Source organism: Camarhynchus parvulus, chromosome 1, assembly GCF_901933205.1.
Source record: "Camarhynchus parvulus chromosome 1, STF_HiC, whole genome shotgun sequence".
Taxonomy (NCBI): domain Eukaryota; kingdom Metazoa; phylum Chordata; class Aves; order Passeriformes; family Thraupidae; genus Camarhynchus; species Camarhynchus parvulus.
In genome coordinates this window covers 90,672,695-90,690,306 of record NC_044571.1, presented here as the reverse complement: position 1 = coordinate 90,690,306, position 17,612 = coordinate 90,672,695, and the positions used below count along the sequence as shown (strand labels likewise).

The following is a 17,612-nucleotide window of genomic DNA, read 5'->3' as shown; positions in this document are numbered from 1 at the left end:
GAAGGTGGGACTGAGCCAAGACAAGACAGGTCCTGTCTGTTTCAGAAACAAGAGTGACTGGCTGTCTCCTGAGAAAGCAACATCCGGTAAAAAGGATCTGAACAGTCACCTCACGGAAGGAGACTGATGACTTTGGAGCTCCAGGAGGTCATCTGGAGGAGAGCTGAGAGCAGGAGAACAGACAGCTTTTTACGCAAGACCTCCAGATAGCACAGGTTGTACAGAAGCCCGGCCAAATCATGGCATAGGTTCAGTAAGGCACTTTTGGAAAGTCTCATATTATTTGGGCTCATTTTTAAGAGGCTATTGCTATTTTTTAATGCTAGCTTTAAACTCGGGGCCTAAAGAGAGCAGCAGTCCACTTGCTGATTTTTTTTTCTCTGCTGTTACATAAAGTTTCATTACTGCTGGGAGGGCAAGAGGCAGAAGACTCCCTTGATTACAAGCCTCTTATTACTACACATTTTAAGATGGTGTTTCAGCCCTTATGAATGCAAGCAGGTTGCTACACTACCTGCAACCCATCAAATCTATCTTGTAATACTCCATTCAGGTCTAAGCAGAGCTAGCCAGTCCTTTTAGAAAGCCTCAGTACTCACAGCACTTGTACAAATACAAAATCCTCAATTCATGCAGGAGTAATTCAGGATTAATAAATTCATAATGTTATGCAAAATTTGTGAATCTCCATTTTAAATGGAAAAATAAACTGAAGAAACATGAATCCTTATGTGTCAAAGTGGAACACCAGTTATAAGTCTATACTTCAATACTATCATGGGTATTAGCTGCTTTGTGCTAGGAAATGTTGCTCCCTTAGTATTTTTTCCAAATCTGTTATTGCCGGGAACCTACTCTTTATATTGGTTTTTTGAAAGTTTCTATTACCTCTGCATTATTTTCTGCTCATCACTCGAAACAATATGGGGCTGAGATCCAAACAAAAGCGGAACTAAAACAAGGAAACCCCACGACACTTGCTACCTTCTGGTGCTGCACAGTGCCTCGAGGTGCAGCTACAGACTGTCAGTGTTGCTGTAGCCCAAGAACCAGGTGATCAGACAGAACACTGCCCTTGCAAGGGCACTTTGACCCCCTTCTCATTCCTCCTTCATCTAATGTTGTCAGAACACCTCCTTTTGTATTATGGCAATAATAATGGCTTTTTGTTGTGTTTAATGCAAGTGCAACCATTTCTCTGAAGCTACCTTAAGGAACTTCCAAGAAGAGTAGAAGACTGATCCTGTTCCCTTCTCAAACCTCATATTATCTTTCTTGATATGAAGTGCCTTCAATTCAGCATACTCTGAATGTCTCGAACTTAAGAGGAGCAGGCCAATTCAGAGGAGACAAAGTAAAGTGGACTCTTTTGGTTGAAGTTTAATACCAGCTTTGCTTGAAAACTCGTTTGAATTTTTGCTATAATGTATTTTTGCACCTATCCCATCTCTAAGGACAAGACATGGCAATACTGAGGAGAAAGCTTGACCTGTGATTATCTGCAGTCTACAAAATATTGAGAATCTTTGTCCTTAGTGATTTCCCAACAGTATTTGGGCAGGGTGTTCAACTGTAGCCTGGTTATGGAAACCAAAAACGCAGCTCAAGGCTGGGTTAATTACAACCAGTACTGCTGCAAGAAGCTATTGTGGTCAAGGCAATCCAGACAGAAGTTTTCAATATCATGATGTCAACAGAGCAGCTATCACAATTCATTTATGAGACCCAACTCCCATTCACATCACCTGGGAGAACACCTCTGGCTTTCTGCTGATCATATCATACCATTTGCAGCCACTTAAGATCTCCAAGAAAGAGCAGGAATGAAAATGTCCAGTTTTACTAGAAGACCAGACCACTTTCATTCCCCAAACACAAGAAAATGCCTCGTATTGGGAAACAGCACAGTGTTCTTTTTCAGTATTATTTTACTTGATATATCAACACTCCATGAATTCCCTGGAAAATTATTCTTCTATCATTTTTTTTTTGTCACAGCAACAAACTTTCCATTATATATACACATAAACATATATATATATATCTCTAAATTAAAAAAAATAAGGGTCACAGGCTAGGGGTCCTTAAAAATATAAACAAAAATCCCAATGCACTCCCTCTTCAATATAAAAGTAATTTATCTTTGAGAAGCATGATAACCATTCCTAAGTGCTGAATCACTGAAATAATTTTAGAGTCTTCAGGGGCCAACATGGAGTGACATTAACTTTTGTCATGTAGCACAATTGCTGATATGTTACAAGTAGTTTAGGAAATGGCAGTCATTCCACAGACTATTTGAAAATGTGGCTTCTAAGAGAAAAAATGCTTTTTGTCTTGCAGATCTAAAAGCCTAACTGAATTGCAGCTCTGTGGCTAGTAGAGACACTTCCTTAGCCAAAATAGCTTTTTCAAAACCCAATTAACATATAATGCTAATTTAAACAAATTAAGAGAAACTTACAGGCAAGACATTACAAATGACAATGGTCTCTTCAACAGATTTAATCTCTAAGATAAACACCCACATGCCCCACAACCACAGCTGACTGCCAAAGACAATGATCTTGATCTTCCATGTACCCTCACTGCTCTTTTTCTAGACCTATCTAGAAAAAGCACCAGTGCTCAGGTCAGCAGATTTGGTATGATGTTTAATTTCTTTTTGAAAATCAGTCCAATGCCTTAATGGTCAGATTTGTCTTGTCATTACTAACAGTTTTGCCTTCAAGCCCTCTGCATTCACCTCCTACTTCATGGGTTTCGGGCAACTGGATAGAGCCAAATCAAACACTTCTAGAACTTAATATTGCCTGTTGAAAACAAATGCTATCTAAAACAAAATTGTCTTTCATTACTTTTTAAATTACCACAGATGACTTAACATGACTCATTATCCATGTAACAATCTGTTTCCCAGTTGGGATTTCTGCTCTAGAGCAACCAAGCTGATGGAACATTGCACAATAAAGACCAGAGAACAAGGACTGTACAGCAGTCACAGAAGAAGCAAAATCTTCTTGTGTATCTTGAGTTCATAGCTGGGACTGCTGTACATTTATCAACTACAAAGTTCTTCAAATCACTGTGCAAAGCAATGTACTGAGGTATTTAGAAATAACTCTGGTTTGGGATTTTTTTGAGTTTGACTGGTCACCTGTAACAGAGCTTGTTTGGAAATGCATTAATGATCAGCCTGTGTCCTGCCTTCCCCTTATAGATGGTAAAACTGGCACCTGTAGATGACAGAAATTTTCTTTTTTTATCTTAAGGAAATTGCTCCACAGGAACTATTTTCTCTTACCATTCCCAGGAGTTGCTTTGTGAGGGAGGGCACACAGGCTCCTTAGGATGGCAAAAGAGAAGCTTTAAATTTGCTTGAGCATTAGGGTAGCTTATCCAGCAGCTTCTACACTATCTGAGGGGATCCAGGGACACAGTCCCAATACAGATATCTGTTTTTCCCATTAAAAAAAAACACATTTTGAATTGATTCACTATAGAGTTTTCCAACTCTTTTTAAAAGCATTGTTTTTGTGTAGTAGGTAAGTTCAATCTTAATGTCATCATGAAACAATTAATCAACACTTTCAAAAAGAACAGGGGTGAAGCTGTATTTAAGATACTGGGATCAAAAGTATTTTAGCTGCTGAAGATGGCCTTAGAGAGGCAAAACAAAAGGCAATCCAGGAGTACAAGGAAGCACTTGTAACATAACTACTAAATTTCTAACAACAGGTGGAGAAATCAGTACAGAGGACAGTGACCTGGAAGCACAAGCTATTTACTTGACCACTTTATTGTGTTTATGCTTAATAAATGGCCCTTTTTTTAAAATAAAAAGGCTCCACAAATGGAAGGAGAGAGCTGTTTCACATTTTGGCAGAAGGGCATGACATGCACTATAGAGTTTGAAAAATGACACTGATGCTAAATGGGCCAAAATGTATGTTTTAAACTTCCAACAAGTCAGCTAAACACTTAAAGAAAAACAACAGAAAAAGTGCTCCAAAATTAATTACAAGTATATTTGTATGCCATACTTCTCACATGTTCTGTCTTGGCAGGCAAAACTATTCTGGGGGGTATCAGTTTTACATTTCTGACTTCTGTAGAAAAAATAGATGAATGGTTTTAAAATCTGATGCCAGCCTGGCTTCAAATAAGAAAGTTAGTTGTACATTTATTTTTACAGTTTCTAAATGACTGAGTCGGTGTAATGCCAGATAAACTGTACAGCATATAAAATCTGGACAGTAAAGCATCTGTATTTATCTTGCATCCAGAATCAAAACGGGCAGCAACGCTACAAACCTCCCTGCCAAACCTAATATGCATTACTACTTGGCTACGGTGTTTCAGGTATGAAGAAGCAGGTCCATCTCCAAATGATATTCCAACCTGCAGGGTCCACTGACTGTGATATTTCACACAAAGCCATGAGCCCAGCTGCAGACTCTGAGCTATTCATATTCATTCTCTGCAGACACATGCTATAAGCACGTAATCTTTCCTGATGCAATCCAGTAACAACCACCTTCAGGACCTCAGCAAAAGTGAATTGGAGGAACCAAGACTCTGAAAATCCTGTAACTTCAAGACCCTTTCCTCTTCTTTTGAAAAGGACAGCTGGTTATACAATTACTTAATAAACTTAGTACCACTCAGAGATTTTTACTTCCAAAGGAGCAACATCTGCACTACAAACAATGTTTATCCCACCGCTTCCTCCTACAGAAGGGATCCTTCAAGGCTCTCAGGCTACCTTGAGTGGTGAAATTGAAGAGTGCAGGTTTATCTCGCCCATTGGGTAGCTTGACGTTTGGGTCCCGTAGTTCATCGAAGAATGAGTGCGCGCAGGCCTCCAGGGGAGTCAGGCGGGCCGTGGGGGTGTACTCCAGCAGGCGGCTGCACAGCGCAATCGCTTCGGGGGGAGTGCGGGGCCGGAAGACCTGCGGGACAGCAAGAAAACAAGCAAGGAGAAACACGTTGTCTGGCTGGGTCTCGTCTCTGTCTCGACCAGAAGCAAGTCAGAGCAATTAAACCTCTCATTGCCCAGCAAGCTGGAACAAACTTGCGGTTTGTGCTTATCAAAGTCCTGCAGTAAGTGTGGGAAAATCCATTCCTGGGGTTGAGAAAGGGTTAATTGCAACGCCTTGCACTAGAGTGAAGGTGCAATGCCAGCAAGAGACTTCATGAGAGCGCACTCAGAAAAACAACTTTGAGAATGAAGGGGAAACTCATTCAAAAAATCATGACAAACACACACAGGTGCTACCAGCCATGCATAATGGGGTGGAGTGAAGGTGGGGAAGAAGGTTCAAAATGAGCAGGATTCACTGAATGTAAAAATATAATACAGCCCTGCTACAGTTTTGGGTTGGGGTTTTTCTGGCTAGCGAAGGAAATCTTACTAATGTGGACTTTTGCAGGCAGGCAGGTCAGACTGTTGCTATGGAGGCTGCTGTTCAGCTTTGGAGAACAACAAGGAAAGCACGGCTGGGGTGCAGGAAATGTCTAGCTCCAATTTGCAAGTTACTCCTTCTGTGACCTTATTCTGGCAAGCTACTCCTGTAAGTTTATAGGGATAATTCCTGCACATTTGGTATTTATAAGGACAGCTGAAAATTGTGACAAGAAAACCAACTATTTTAGTCCAACAGATTTTCACTTTGAGTGATTACAAAAAGCAGTTTTACACTGCAGCTTTGTTTTAAGCCTCTAAGAATGGTTCTACCCACTGCTAACCACACTCTCTATACTCCTTTCTCATTTCATTATAAGTAGAATAGGAGTTAATCATGTACATTATCTGGATGGCCTCCTCAAGCACTTGTCTCTTGCTACGTTGCAGGTAAAATGCAGTCTGGGGTAAAGGGAGCAGGGTGGGCACAAGTGTTAAGTTCTGATGCCAGCATTTTTTGGTAAAAATTGAGATAATGTAAAATGCCCTTGCACCAGTGCAGTGTGAACTCAAGCCACACAGCACCAAGGAGAGAAAGAAAAAAAAAAAATCAGTGCGTGACATGCTAGTTAATCACAGATGAAAAACTTGCACAGGCACTTCTTCAGGAGGTTTTAAACCAGGCATATATGCTCTCTTGAATGAGAATCAAACACAAAAGCCAAGTTCTGCAGGGATTGAAATTTCCTGCCCCTGGTACCCAGCTGGGCCAGCAGCACTGGGTTTGCTGCAGTGTGTGCTGTGCTAACTAATATGAGTGGCAAGGAATCCTGACTAGTGAAGTCAGGGAGCCATGTACAGGAAGAGTTGACTTTATTCCTACTACCAGGTTATTGCAAAACAAACTGCAAAAGTTTTCACATGAGGCCTATGATGACAAAAAGAAAGGCTTTAGCTTAACACTGCTGGCAGAGAGCCTGTACTGACCACTGTGCTACTGAAAAGGCAGCAGAAGCTGCTTTGTGCCCGCTGCCTGCAAAGCTTGTGACCACAGCACACAGAGGATGCACTTATTACTCCCAAGTCACAGCCTGACCAGAACAAAATCCAAGACTGTCTCCAGTTAAAAAAAAAAAAGCCTTCTGGCTTCCCCCCACCTCCACACGGTAAGTAGCACAAATGTGTATGTCTTGAGGTAAACCCACAGAAGTGAAGTTGTTCTGTATTTAACGAGAGGTAAAATTACTGAGGTCTCCCTCATGCCCCTTCACAGTAATATTTTAACAAGTTTGATTAATCTCAGCTTGAAACTTTAGTACTTCACTCTTAACTGTGTTTTTCTCCTCAGTACAGCTCACATATAAGCCACTATACAGATTTTAAAAAGAAAACAATTTTATTTCCTTAAGGCAAAGATGACAAGCCCTTAGATTGAGAAAATTAGTAGGCAGACAGTCACAAATCTGACATATGTAAAAGGAGTACTTGCTTGTCCACCCAAACTCTTCATTTTCAAGTCCTTGAAACCCTAACATGTTTCCTAAACCCTGTTATGAACTGCTCAGCCTGCTTTTGGATCTGGAATTAGTCATTTGGGGTAGGCAGTTCCCAAACTCTGCCCTAACTGCTTCAAATCAGGAAGGGGGAGAAAAAATATACATCAGGAGGGCTCACATAGCCTTCCCCTGCAACAAGTGGTGACTAACACATGAAGCAAGTTACAGGTCTGTGCCCATCTCATCTCTATCAGCTTGTGTTACATTCTCCTGGCTGCTGCCTCAATGATGGAGTTTGAACTCAATTATTCCACTTCTAGCATTTGTCTCCTTTTTTTTCAAGGCTAGGCCTAGTAATTTGAAAAAATATTTAAGTACATACCCGTACTCCTGAGGTGAAATGTCCTGTTCCTGACGAGTCCTAAAGATGATAATGCAGTGAAATAATCCAAACAGGGGGAGTCAATCCAAAAGAGAATAGTCCAGCAAGGAAAAATATAGCCAATATTATAAGAAATCCATGGTGTGGGGGACATAGTAAATGTTTATACAATTAGAAACTTTAAACATCAGTCTCCATAGCAGCAAGTCCAACTTCACCACAGTGTATGCCAAAAAATCGATTGTGCAATGGTGAGGCATAGTATAGAAACATTTCTATATGAAATTTATGTTCCAATGCCAGTGCATTTACTAAAAAAATAAAAAAAATTGAAATCAAAACTCTAACTTGAACTAAAAGGGTAATTGAAATTGCCATAATAAGGAACTTTCAGTCCTCGGTCCTGGATATAAATGTCCACAGAACCAAGTGGCCAGATTAGTATGTCTCCAAAGATGCATCCCACTTGTAAATCTGTCCCAGACACACAATGTAAACTTTTGGATGGTTTGGGGTTTTTCTCAAAAAAACCCAAATCCCTACCAATTTGTAATTTGTGCTGAAGACGAAGTAAAAATCTGAGATCTATACTTTAAATTTGGATCTTTTTAATTTGTGTGCACTACGAGTACCTCAGGCCGCCGCGGATTATTCTCCATTTTGGATTGACTTCCCCCTCCACTGGATTTTGTTTGCTGGCATTATCTCTTTAGGATTCTTCAGGAACTGGACGTACCACCTCAGGAGTGCGGGTATGGACTAAATTTCTCTCTACTGTGGGTTTATTCCCCCTCATACCCGTCGCACCCATTACTTAAGAAATTTTTTTCTCCTCAATTTTGTCCCCTCCCACCTCCCTTTTGAGTAACACCCTAAGAAATAAAAGCAAAGCCCTCTATGGTCTTTTAGTTCTTCCCACTCAGCAAAGTTCCCCCGGGAAAGCTGCCCAATTCACCCACCGAGAACTACACGAGCAGCTGCCGCCCACGGCAATGGCTGTGCCAGCACTTCCCTGCCACGGGGCACCGACGCCAAGGCAATGCTGGGCTGATGCTCCATGGTGGGAAGGGGCGGGAGGATGGACAGACAGTGGGACTTGTGAGCAGTGAAGCCCCTTGCACATACATCTCAGCAGGAGTTTAAAAGTCTCTGTAGTTCTCAGTGAGGGAATCAATTTAGTAAATAATCCGCGGATTATTTTTAGTCTGCGGACTAAAATTTAGTGCACGGACTAAAATCCGGCCCATCGGAGCAAAGTCTGTCTCGGTCTAAAATACATTTGGGTGAAAGCAAAAGAAAAAAAAAAAAAGAAAAAAAAAAAAAAAGGAAAGAAAAAAAAAAAAGAAAAAAAAAGGAATAAAAGCTAAGTGCACAAAGTGTTTGGGTAGACTAACATTTAGTATGCAGACTAAATACGGCCGGGCAAAAGGCACAGCAAGTCCACAAACAAAATCAAAACCAAAAATAAAACACTGACAGGAACTTTTAAAGCAATCAAATACTACCCCACCGGCGCAGCAATTCATTTTTCTAAAATGAAACAAGACCTTGTGTAAGGCTATTTGTCCACAGGAGGGACCGAAGGCTCAAGTTTTCATTTTAAAAAATGAACCTGTTTTGGAGATAAACAAATGCAAAAAAAAGGCTTTACATACAATATTCTTCAAGAAAAATTTGCACTTGAATAACTCAAAACCTCTTGTTTCTGCAAAGCAAATGAATTTCAGGCTGAGACCCAGGTTGCTGTTTTTTCTTTGGGTTTTTTTTTGGATGAGTTACAAAAATCTCTGGATGATCATGTCAAATGGAAATGCTGACTCATCCAAAACCACAGCTTTTGGTGCTTTTGCTGGTTTTCCCCTCCCCCCTTCACATGCCAATAAATCTATACCTCACCAAAAAGCTGAGGGACCAGTGTGAGTTCTTTGTTTTTTCAGGCATGCCAGTGATGCTCAAACACTGACAGACCATAGGAGCAAGCCAGCAAGGCCTGACACACCCCTCTCTCCTTCTTAAGTTGAACTGCTATCAATGCAAATTTTTTTATGTTACTCCCTCCTTCATTCTTCTGGAACTACCACCTTCTTCAACATTTCAGGCTTAAGTGTCCCTAGCTCACTACACAGCCCTCATCCCCAAGAGACTTCAATTCAGATGAAGGCTTTGTGCACTAGCAGAGCAGTCACATTTTATCTTACTAATTGGAAATAGTTCCAACCAGTGCAGTGGAGTTTAGGCCCCTTCTGAATTTTATTTTTCTGCACATATGGAAAGATGAAACAAAAAGGATGGAAAGCACAGAATTCTCCTATTTCACTTCACTCACATCAGCATTCCACTCTCAAATAAAACCACATGGGGCAAGAGCTAAGTATTGTTTTAACAGAATGGTTGCTCTGACTTTCAATTCATTGACATTCCTCAAACAAACTTTCCATGCACAACATGAGCTCCATCGTCTTGGTGTAATTAAGCCCCAAAGCCAAAGCTTCACAATGTGACACCAAGGTGCTCTTCTAGGCAGTGTGTATTAAAAGACATGATTTCATACCATCAGCCACTGTGTGTCTTGCATGCAGATTGTGAATACTGCCCGCATGCTGTGCTACCTAAGAGAGCAGAGGCTTAGGAAAATGACATCTGTTGCTAACACATCAAGTTTGTGACACCATGGTTAAAAATTTCCTCACCAGCTTCAGACTCACACTCTTTGCCAAGAACCACCCACACCACCGATTCAAGGCTGACAGTCTGTGCACGTCCTTTCGGCTTGTAAGCACATTTTTTATTGCACATGAACATTAGGTAAGAGAGAAAGCTCCTCCCTTCAACCAAAAGCTTGTACTGTTTACAAGCCAAGTCTCCAATGTAGAACACAACCCTCAAATCAACTTCTAAAAAATGCGATCATACAATACAATTACTATGAAGCATTTCGATCGACCAAATTTAACACAATAAGGCTCATGAGAAACACAACACATTCACAAACAAAAGAAGAGGGAAGAGACACACGCAAGATAGCAATGTATGCACTGAGCTCTACCTGGCACAAAAAAACCCCCAAGGCAGCACCTGAAGCTCTTGGGATTAGTCTTGTTCCAAATGCCTGAGAATTTCAGTGTGGGATTTCTGATATATGCCATTTGGCTATTTAGAGGTGTGTAAAACTCACGTGATAAAAAAAAGAGGTTAAAAGATGTCCACAAAAGAGGAACTGCTGTTGGGAGATATTTTAAAATATATGTAAGCCCCCCAACTTCCTTCTCTGATTAAATCTCTCTATTGTTTTTTTAAAAGCACCTCAGAAATAGTAAATGCCTGATTCGTCAAGAATTCCTGTCTCATGGCACTTAGGCAGAGGAAAATGAAGTAAAGACAGAAGGGTTAAGTGGCTTACAAATGAGCCAACACAGAACTGGGAACAGGACCAGGAACCTGTCTTCAAAGCTACTTCTTGTTGAGACCACACACTTTTTACTGGGCTCCTTCCATTGAGGACCCTGTGGAGACAGAACGAGCTCGCGTTTATTACCCAGTGCATGTGCTCTGCTTCTATCGAGCTCCAAAGGGAAGCAACAAAGCTAAGAGGAACAGAGCAGCTCTCCTTCTCTTGAAAGAGAATCCCCAAAAATGTACCTCAGCGCTCTCAACCTCGCAGGGACAGCTGCTATGAATAGCCTAGACAGATGTGTTGCAGCGGCATGGCTAAACAGATGGTACAGTGTAGAAGACATGTTAAACTTAGCGTTTGATTTCTGTAGTCACTGATGGAAATCCTTTCTTAATGTTGCATTAGTGCTCACTCATTTACTGTTAAGCAGTACCTTCTTTACTGCATACTAATTGGGCAGGGGCAGGGCAATTTACCACCCAGCAAACCTGGCTTCTTTTCTCAGCCATGTAAAATACGAGATTTGCACTGTCAAAAATCATTGCTGGTGCAAAAGGAGCTGGCAAATATGAACTTGCCAGAAAAACTTCTTTTTTTTCTTTGAAGTTAGTCTCCAGAAAAGCTGTCTTCACTCTTTGCTTTTAAGTCATTACACATCAAGCAAAAAACAGAGCTGTACTCTTAAGAAAAAGGTCAGGGCACAGTTTCACAACAGCATAAATCAAGTCCAGGTCATGTTGGAAATGAGAGTTCTGCCCTTTTGGACATTCAGGTCTGCCTAGTCCCTTGTCCCAACATCTGCAGTCTGGGCAGAATGGTCAGTCAGATAAGGAAATTGATCCAAATCCTGAACATGTGTTGTTCAAGAGATTTTTACCACCTTGCAAAACATAATACATTTCAGGAATATGCAGGTGGGAGGTGGAGAACTGACCCGCTCCATGATGAACTTAATGCCAATTATGGAACTGCAACCAAAGAAACATCTCATCCTCACTGTATCTTTGTTCCTCTAAAATCTCAGAAAGAAGAGTTTGAATTTTCATCTTGAATCCAAATCCAAGTCCACTTACAAGATTTCTGACAAAAGAGTTTTCGCTTTCTTTTGTCATCAGTTATAATTAGAAGTGACAAAATGAGCTGTCTGTTTATCCATTTGACTGTTTGGTATCCTTCCTTGAATCTACAGTATGAGCAGTCACATTGGAAGCATTACAAGCAAAACAATCTGCTTAAAAACTAGACAAGAACAAGGAGAGCAGGAGTAGGACAAGATGAAGACACAAAATCAATTCTGAAGGGTGGAAAAACATGTTCATGAGTGAGACCATCCCAGTCCCAGAGTGTGGGGAAGACAACAGGACTGTCTACTACAAGCACAGAATTATTCAACATTCAAGGTTCCATGATTAGTATTGGAAAAACATGCATACAGAACACACATGTACACAAGAGGATATAAAGACTAAAATATTAGGCAAGTCATTTACAGTATTAGCAGAAATTACTTCATAATATGGCAGAAATATGAATTCTAAAGTCACTATCCGAAGCTACTCTTTAACACAACCAGCCGTGGTTCTGCACAACTTCAGCTGCAGCCAGAATTGGCCAATAGTTTTGGAGAAGTGCCAGAAGGGATGAGCTGGAGTCTGAAGTCTCATCTTAGGCACTGTTTTCCTATGCTATAACCATTTGGCTTAAAGGCACAGACAAAAAAACCCCAAAAAACAAACAAACAAAAAACAAACCCACCCTGAACAGTACAAACAATGAAAAAAGCCCCTAAAACAAAAAGGAAGTGCTTACAAAGTTGGGAGGGATCCTGCCCAAATCTCCCACAAGTTTATTGTGAAGGCAAAATAATGTAGAAAAAAGTCCTCATGTATTTATCCACAAGAGTGCACAACAGAAGGACAGAGATGCTCAAAAGTAATCTAAACATGACAGTTTTTCTCCCTGTCTCTTCCCCTGTCAGGCAAATGACTCCTGTCTTTTTCCAACTCAACACTTACTTGGAAATTATTACTCAGACACAGCTAAATATAGATTTGGGGATGGTGAATAAAGCCATTCTCTTGAGTACACTCAAATTTATCTTACCAAAAGTATATTTTAAAAATGCCTGCATGTTTGAAAAATCATGCAAGTACTTTCAGAACAGGAGAAACAAAGGCAACCAAACCATAGCAGACTGAAGAGACTGACTTTCCATTTTTAAGAGCTGCCTGCAGTAGAAACTGTTTCCATGTCTATACAATGGAGACAAGGCAGAGGTTATGATTAAGTAAAGAAAACTGCCTTTGCTGTTACAACTTGTATTGTTCTGCCACCATGAAACATGGGCATATATATGCATACTTATCTTTCATTATCCTGACATTATATTTGCAAACATGTGGCAGTATCCTTGGGTGGGGAAAAAAAATCCAAGAGAGTAATTTTCCCTACACAGAAAGGGCCTAAACTACATAATTCTATTTACTACAATCTTAATAAGATCCTTTACTAGCTAGATGCAAGAGGAAAGGCAGATTGTCACAGTTGGACATTTTATATATTTCTGGAAGTTATCACAGCACTGCCTTTGTTTTTCATTCCTGCAGGGATCTGAGACCTAAAGGTAGCATCTGAGTAATGCCAGGATAAAGGGCAGCTGTAATGGGGCCACAGTAAGTAACACCAATCTACCACCAGCTTATGAAGAATGCCTTTAGACCTTTTGTTGGCTGTCCCACTGTCCCTGCCCCCTTCCAAAAGGGCCAAAAGATTCATAGAAAACTAATCACCAGAGCTGAACTTCAACAGCCCTGTGATTTACAGCCTTGCACTTGATCCTGGATTTCCTTCTAGGCTTTCCAGTCACAGAGTTATATGGTATAGATGAAGCTTAGTCAGAAGAACAGAAACAAGTATAAAGATTAGTAGCACAGATCACACTGCACTACTGAGAAGAAAGAAGGCTCAAGGGATCGAAGTGGCTGAAAGACACAGAACCAAAAATACGACCCAGTAAAAACAACAGCAGCAAATCTCCAGAAAGGGTAGTAACTTTTATTTTATGAGCTGAAAAATTGGAAAAAATGGACTGGTTTTCCAACCCAAGATATACCTGAAGACATGACTGTGTGCTTAAAAGCCCACCTATTATTTTCTGACTGTTTTAAGCCAGCCACATTCATACCCCTGCAAAACACTGCTTCTCTTTTAACAGGATGCCACTTACTACACAGACCAAAGCAGAAAGGCACCTCCATGAATACAAAACAGTCTATACAAAGTGAAGATAAAGGGAGATTTGGATGAAAAGAACATTTAAGTTACTAAACACACTGGTACTCTGAAAAGGACCCCCCTGCCAAAGCACCAAAATATCTTGGATTCCTCCTGTTGAAGCTGGGGTTGTAGGGATAGGTGACAGAGGAAAAGAGGGAAGCCCTGTTTCTGAAGAATGGTTTGAGACATTCCTGGAAAGTTCAGATTCTCTTTTCTTTGGCTAGCCAGGGACATGTTGAACTTCCATCATTAGGTGCCTCACGTATGTAAACTGATATAAAAACACACACACGTTTGGCCTACACAAAACTATCCTGGAGACAAGAGACAGCCTCTGTAAATTTTATAAGGGGAGATTCCAACTCTTAAGTTACAAATTTACTTCAATCTCAAATTATCAACAAATTGAAAAATCAGTCTGAGAACAGTTTTGCTCTGCAAACTTGTACTATTGCTGCAGCACAGAAAAGTATTTTTTGGAGTGTTAGTTAGACTTCTCTCATAATTTAAGAAGGAATGTATCAATACTGTGTTAGGATAATACCAATCCATTTCTACTGAAAAGCTAAGATTAATCTATGAAGTTAGGATTCAAACATCTGTAAAACTTGTGCTCAAAACTCCAATTTTAGTCCAAAATGTATTGAATCTGAAAAACAATATTCCTTCATAGATTTGTCTGTCTTCAGAATTAAACAATTTCTCTGTCTCTTTAAAAAACCTAGAATATTTTACATTGCACTATAGCACCAGCCACCATTCTTCACAAGTAGGTACCAGTAAGTGTGAGCAGATTACACATCATCACAGCAATACTGAATAGGAAAGCAACATATCTGTGCCTCTCAGAAATGCCTAAGAGAGCAGACCAGAACCAGATATAGCCTATTTAAATCAGCACCACAGAATTTCAGATGCAACCTACAGATACTACAGCTTCTAAAGAAAATTCTTAATTACCATCTATGCACACTTTTGCAGACTGAGGAGGTCCCCTGAAAACAAGACCTTATTTTTGTATAGACACTGGAAACAACCAGTTTCAGACTCCACAGAAACATGCACTGGGCACCTCAACTGCATGAAACTAACTCCAGCCAGGGCCTACAAACCCAACTTTGACTAATACCCATGTCCTATTACACAGCACAAAACAAGGAGAATGCTCTTGTGTCTAAGAGATTACAGCAGGGAGTGACCATATTCTCAGTAGTTCTCTTTCAAACACGTTGAAAGTAACTGCCTAGAAGTTATTTCATATATACAAAACATCCTTCTGTCTGCCGAGTCCTCTGGTCATAACTACTCAACAAAAATAGCCACCTTCTGCCTATTGTCATCTTCAATAATTCTTCAGCTTAGATGGCAAAGATTTGTGCTTCTGAAGCTGCAAGTTCAAGTCCTGTTGGCAACTAGCTGCAGCAGTCTAGTTACATACACAGTTGTAACAAAAGAACAAAACCAACCAACAACATTATCACTTTCTCTTCTTCAGTCACTCCTGTTTTCGCAAAGCCAAAGCTCTGACGAGGTTTCTGTCACTATTAAAGTCTAAGATAGAGAAGCTCTGAGAAGATTGCCTATGCCCACTGACATCTCATCAGATGTTATATCAATACAACTGGGTAAGAAGAACCAATTCTATGTAATACTACTACTTAAATCTATCATGGCTCAACATGCACAAATCGCTGAAAGGAAAGGATCTTGAGAAGTAATACACCGAGAAGATAAGAAGATAAAGCATCATTACCAGCATCATGCTGGGTAATCCATTTTTTAAATTTAGCATTTGTATAATAAGTACAGATCTCACAGATAAAGTCTCATGTAACCCATTTGCAATAAACTGGTCTAAATGTTAGATTTAGACACCCAGCTGACATCAGGAAGGGCTGTGCGCAGAATGATTTGAGAATGAGAAGCTATGCTGCAAGCACAACTCTCCAAAACTAATTGTGACCTAATGGAGAATGCAAATTTGATCTTCTGGTAAGCTTACCTCAACTTCTTAATTTCACCTGTGATCCTCTACTACAACAGAAAAACCCCCATTCTTTATAAATAGAATGGGGGTTCAGTCTTTTCGTGAAGCTTCCATTTGCTAAAAGTTGTGTTCTAAGAGACCATCAAGTGCATACAGATGATTTATAAGACTAAGATAAGCATTTCAACTAACTATGCAACTCAACTCCATGTCCTACAGTACATCTCTGCACTTCTACTCCACTGTATATTAACCTCCCCTAATCTAAACGCCTTCAATGCAAGAATCCAGATGCGAACCTAATATTCAGTGCTACAAGGTTTTTGGGCTTATTCATGTGACTTTTGCCAGGATAAAATTCACAACTGAAGAAATCACTCCCAGGGACTTCATCTGCTCTAATTTTTTCCCTCAGTCACATAAGATATTAAAAAGCCTTGCTGGATTTACTAACCTCCCATACTATTACACATCACTTAACCAACACACAGAAAGTAACTCTGAGATGGAAACACAAACCATGGATTAGTGGGGAAAAGGTACATAACTCATTGGAGAATCTATCACAAGAACAGTGATGTATAGTACTACTCTGCCATGTACCTCTGATATATGGCCTGCTATCAATTACCTCTAATTAATTTATTCAATGTTTCTACTGCCATAGAGTATTTGAAAATAATCTGCCCTGGACATGTGCTTAGCTAGGCATGCAACCCTTCCACACACAGATATTACCTTCTTAGCAGAAGGACACCTGAGTGCTGACATAGGATGGAAATACACTGTGACATAACAGACATTCTCAAGCAGCCAGAGGAAATGTTAACTACCCAGGTTCAATTGTTTGAGACTCAGTATTAACTTATTCCACACCCAAGAGTTTGACTAAATGATTGTTACTCTGTCTGAAGTCAAATATTCATCATTGTTTGATATGTGGAAGACCAATAAATTGTGCAGCAATGTATTTATTTCACGACTAGAAGTTTCTTCTTTGACCGTGGAGGTCATAGAATTGCCTGTGTGTACTGCATTGGTGTTTCCCTATGAAAGCTGGATAACAAGAAATCTTAAGAAGTAACTCCAAGAAAAAACATCTCCACTCAACAGCACACCTACAGAAGTACAAACAGAATATTATCTATGAGAGAAGCATTTAAGAAAGTGACTCTCAGCCCTCATCACACTATTTAACAGCACTACAAAAGTGCAACATACATATTGGAACATTTTCCTCATTTCTATGTGACTTTTGCACGTATCAGCTGATACCATGATAGTATGCAGCATATTGCAATCTGCTACTAACACACACACCATGATCAAAAAACAAAACAAAACAAAAAAAACCCCACAGATATTACAATGTACTGCTTCAATATCTCCTTCTCCTCAGCTACATAAAAAGTTTGCAGGTCCCCAGTTTAGTTAAAGGCACCCAGTTTAGACTGAAAGCCACCAAATCACTGAACAAACTGAACAACTTGAATTTTTACTTTCAGCCTACATCTTTATTATTCAGATCATATAGACTCACCTTAGTCCATGGATGTGCCTTAATCTGAGGAAATTTGAATTCAGTATAGTTTGGGTTCATTTCTCTAATTTGCTCCCTTGTAGGCGTTCCCAGAACCTATAAGGGAGAAAGAAAAAGGCAAATTATTTAGATA

At 40.0% G+C, this 17,612-nt stretch overlaps 1 protein-coding gene across 2 annotated transcripts in view; it reads right to left on the bottom strand.

Annotated features, from left to right (window-relative positions):
* Window positions 1–17,612, bottom strand: part of GSK3B (glycogen synthase kinase 3 beta) — a 150,180-nt gene that overhangs the window by 13,693 nt on the left and 118,875 nt on the right. The window contains exons 8-10 of one of the 2 annotated variants that reach the window (XM_030971629.1): window positions 17,480–17,575; window positions 7,283–7,321; window positions 4,766–4,952 (exon numbers count right to left, since the gene is read on the bottom strand). In XM_030971629.1, the coding sequence (XP_030827489.1) occupies window positions 4,766–4,952; window positions 7,283–7,321; window positions 17,480–17,575 (322 nt within the window). The remainder of the gene's footprint in view (window positions 1–4,765; window positions 4,953–7,282; window positions 7,322–17,479; window positions 17,576–17,612) is intronic. The other variant, XM_030971638.1, reaches the window with a different exon arrangement.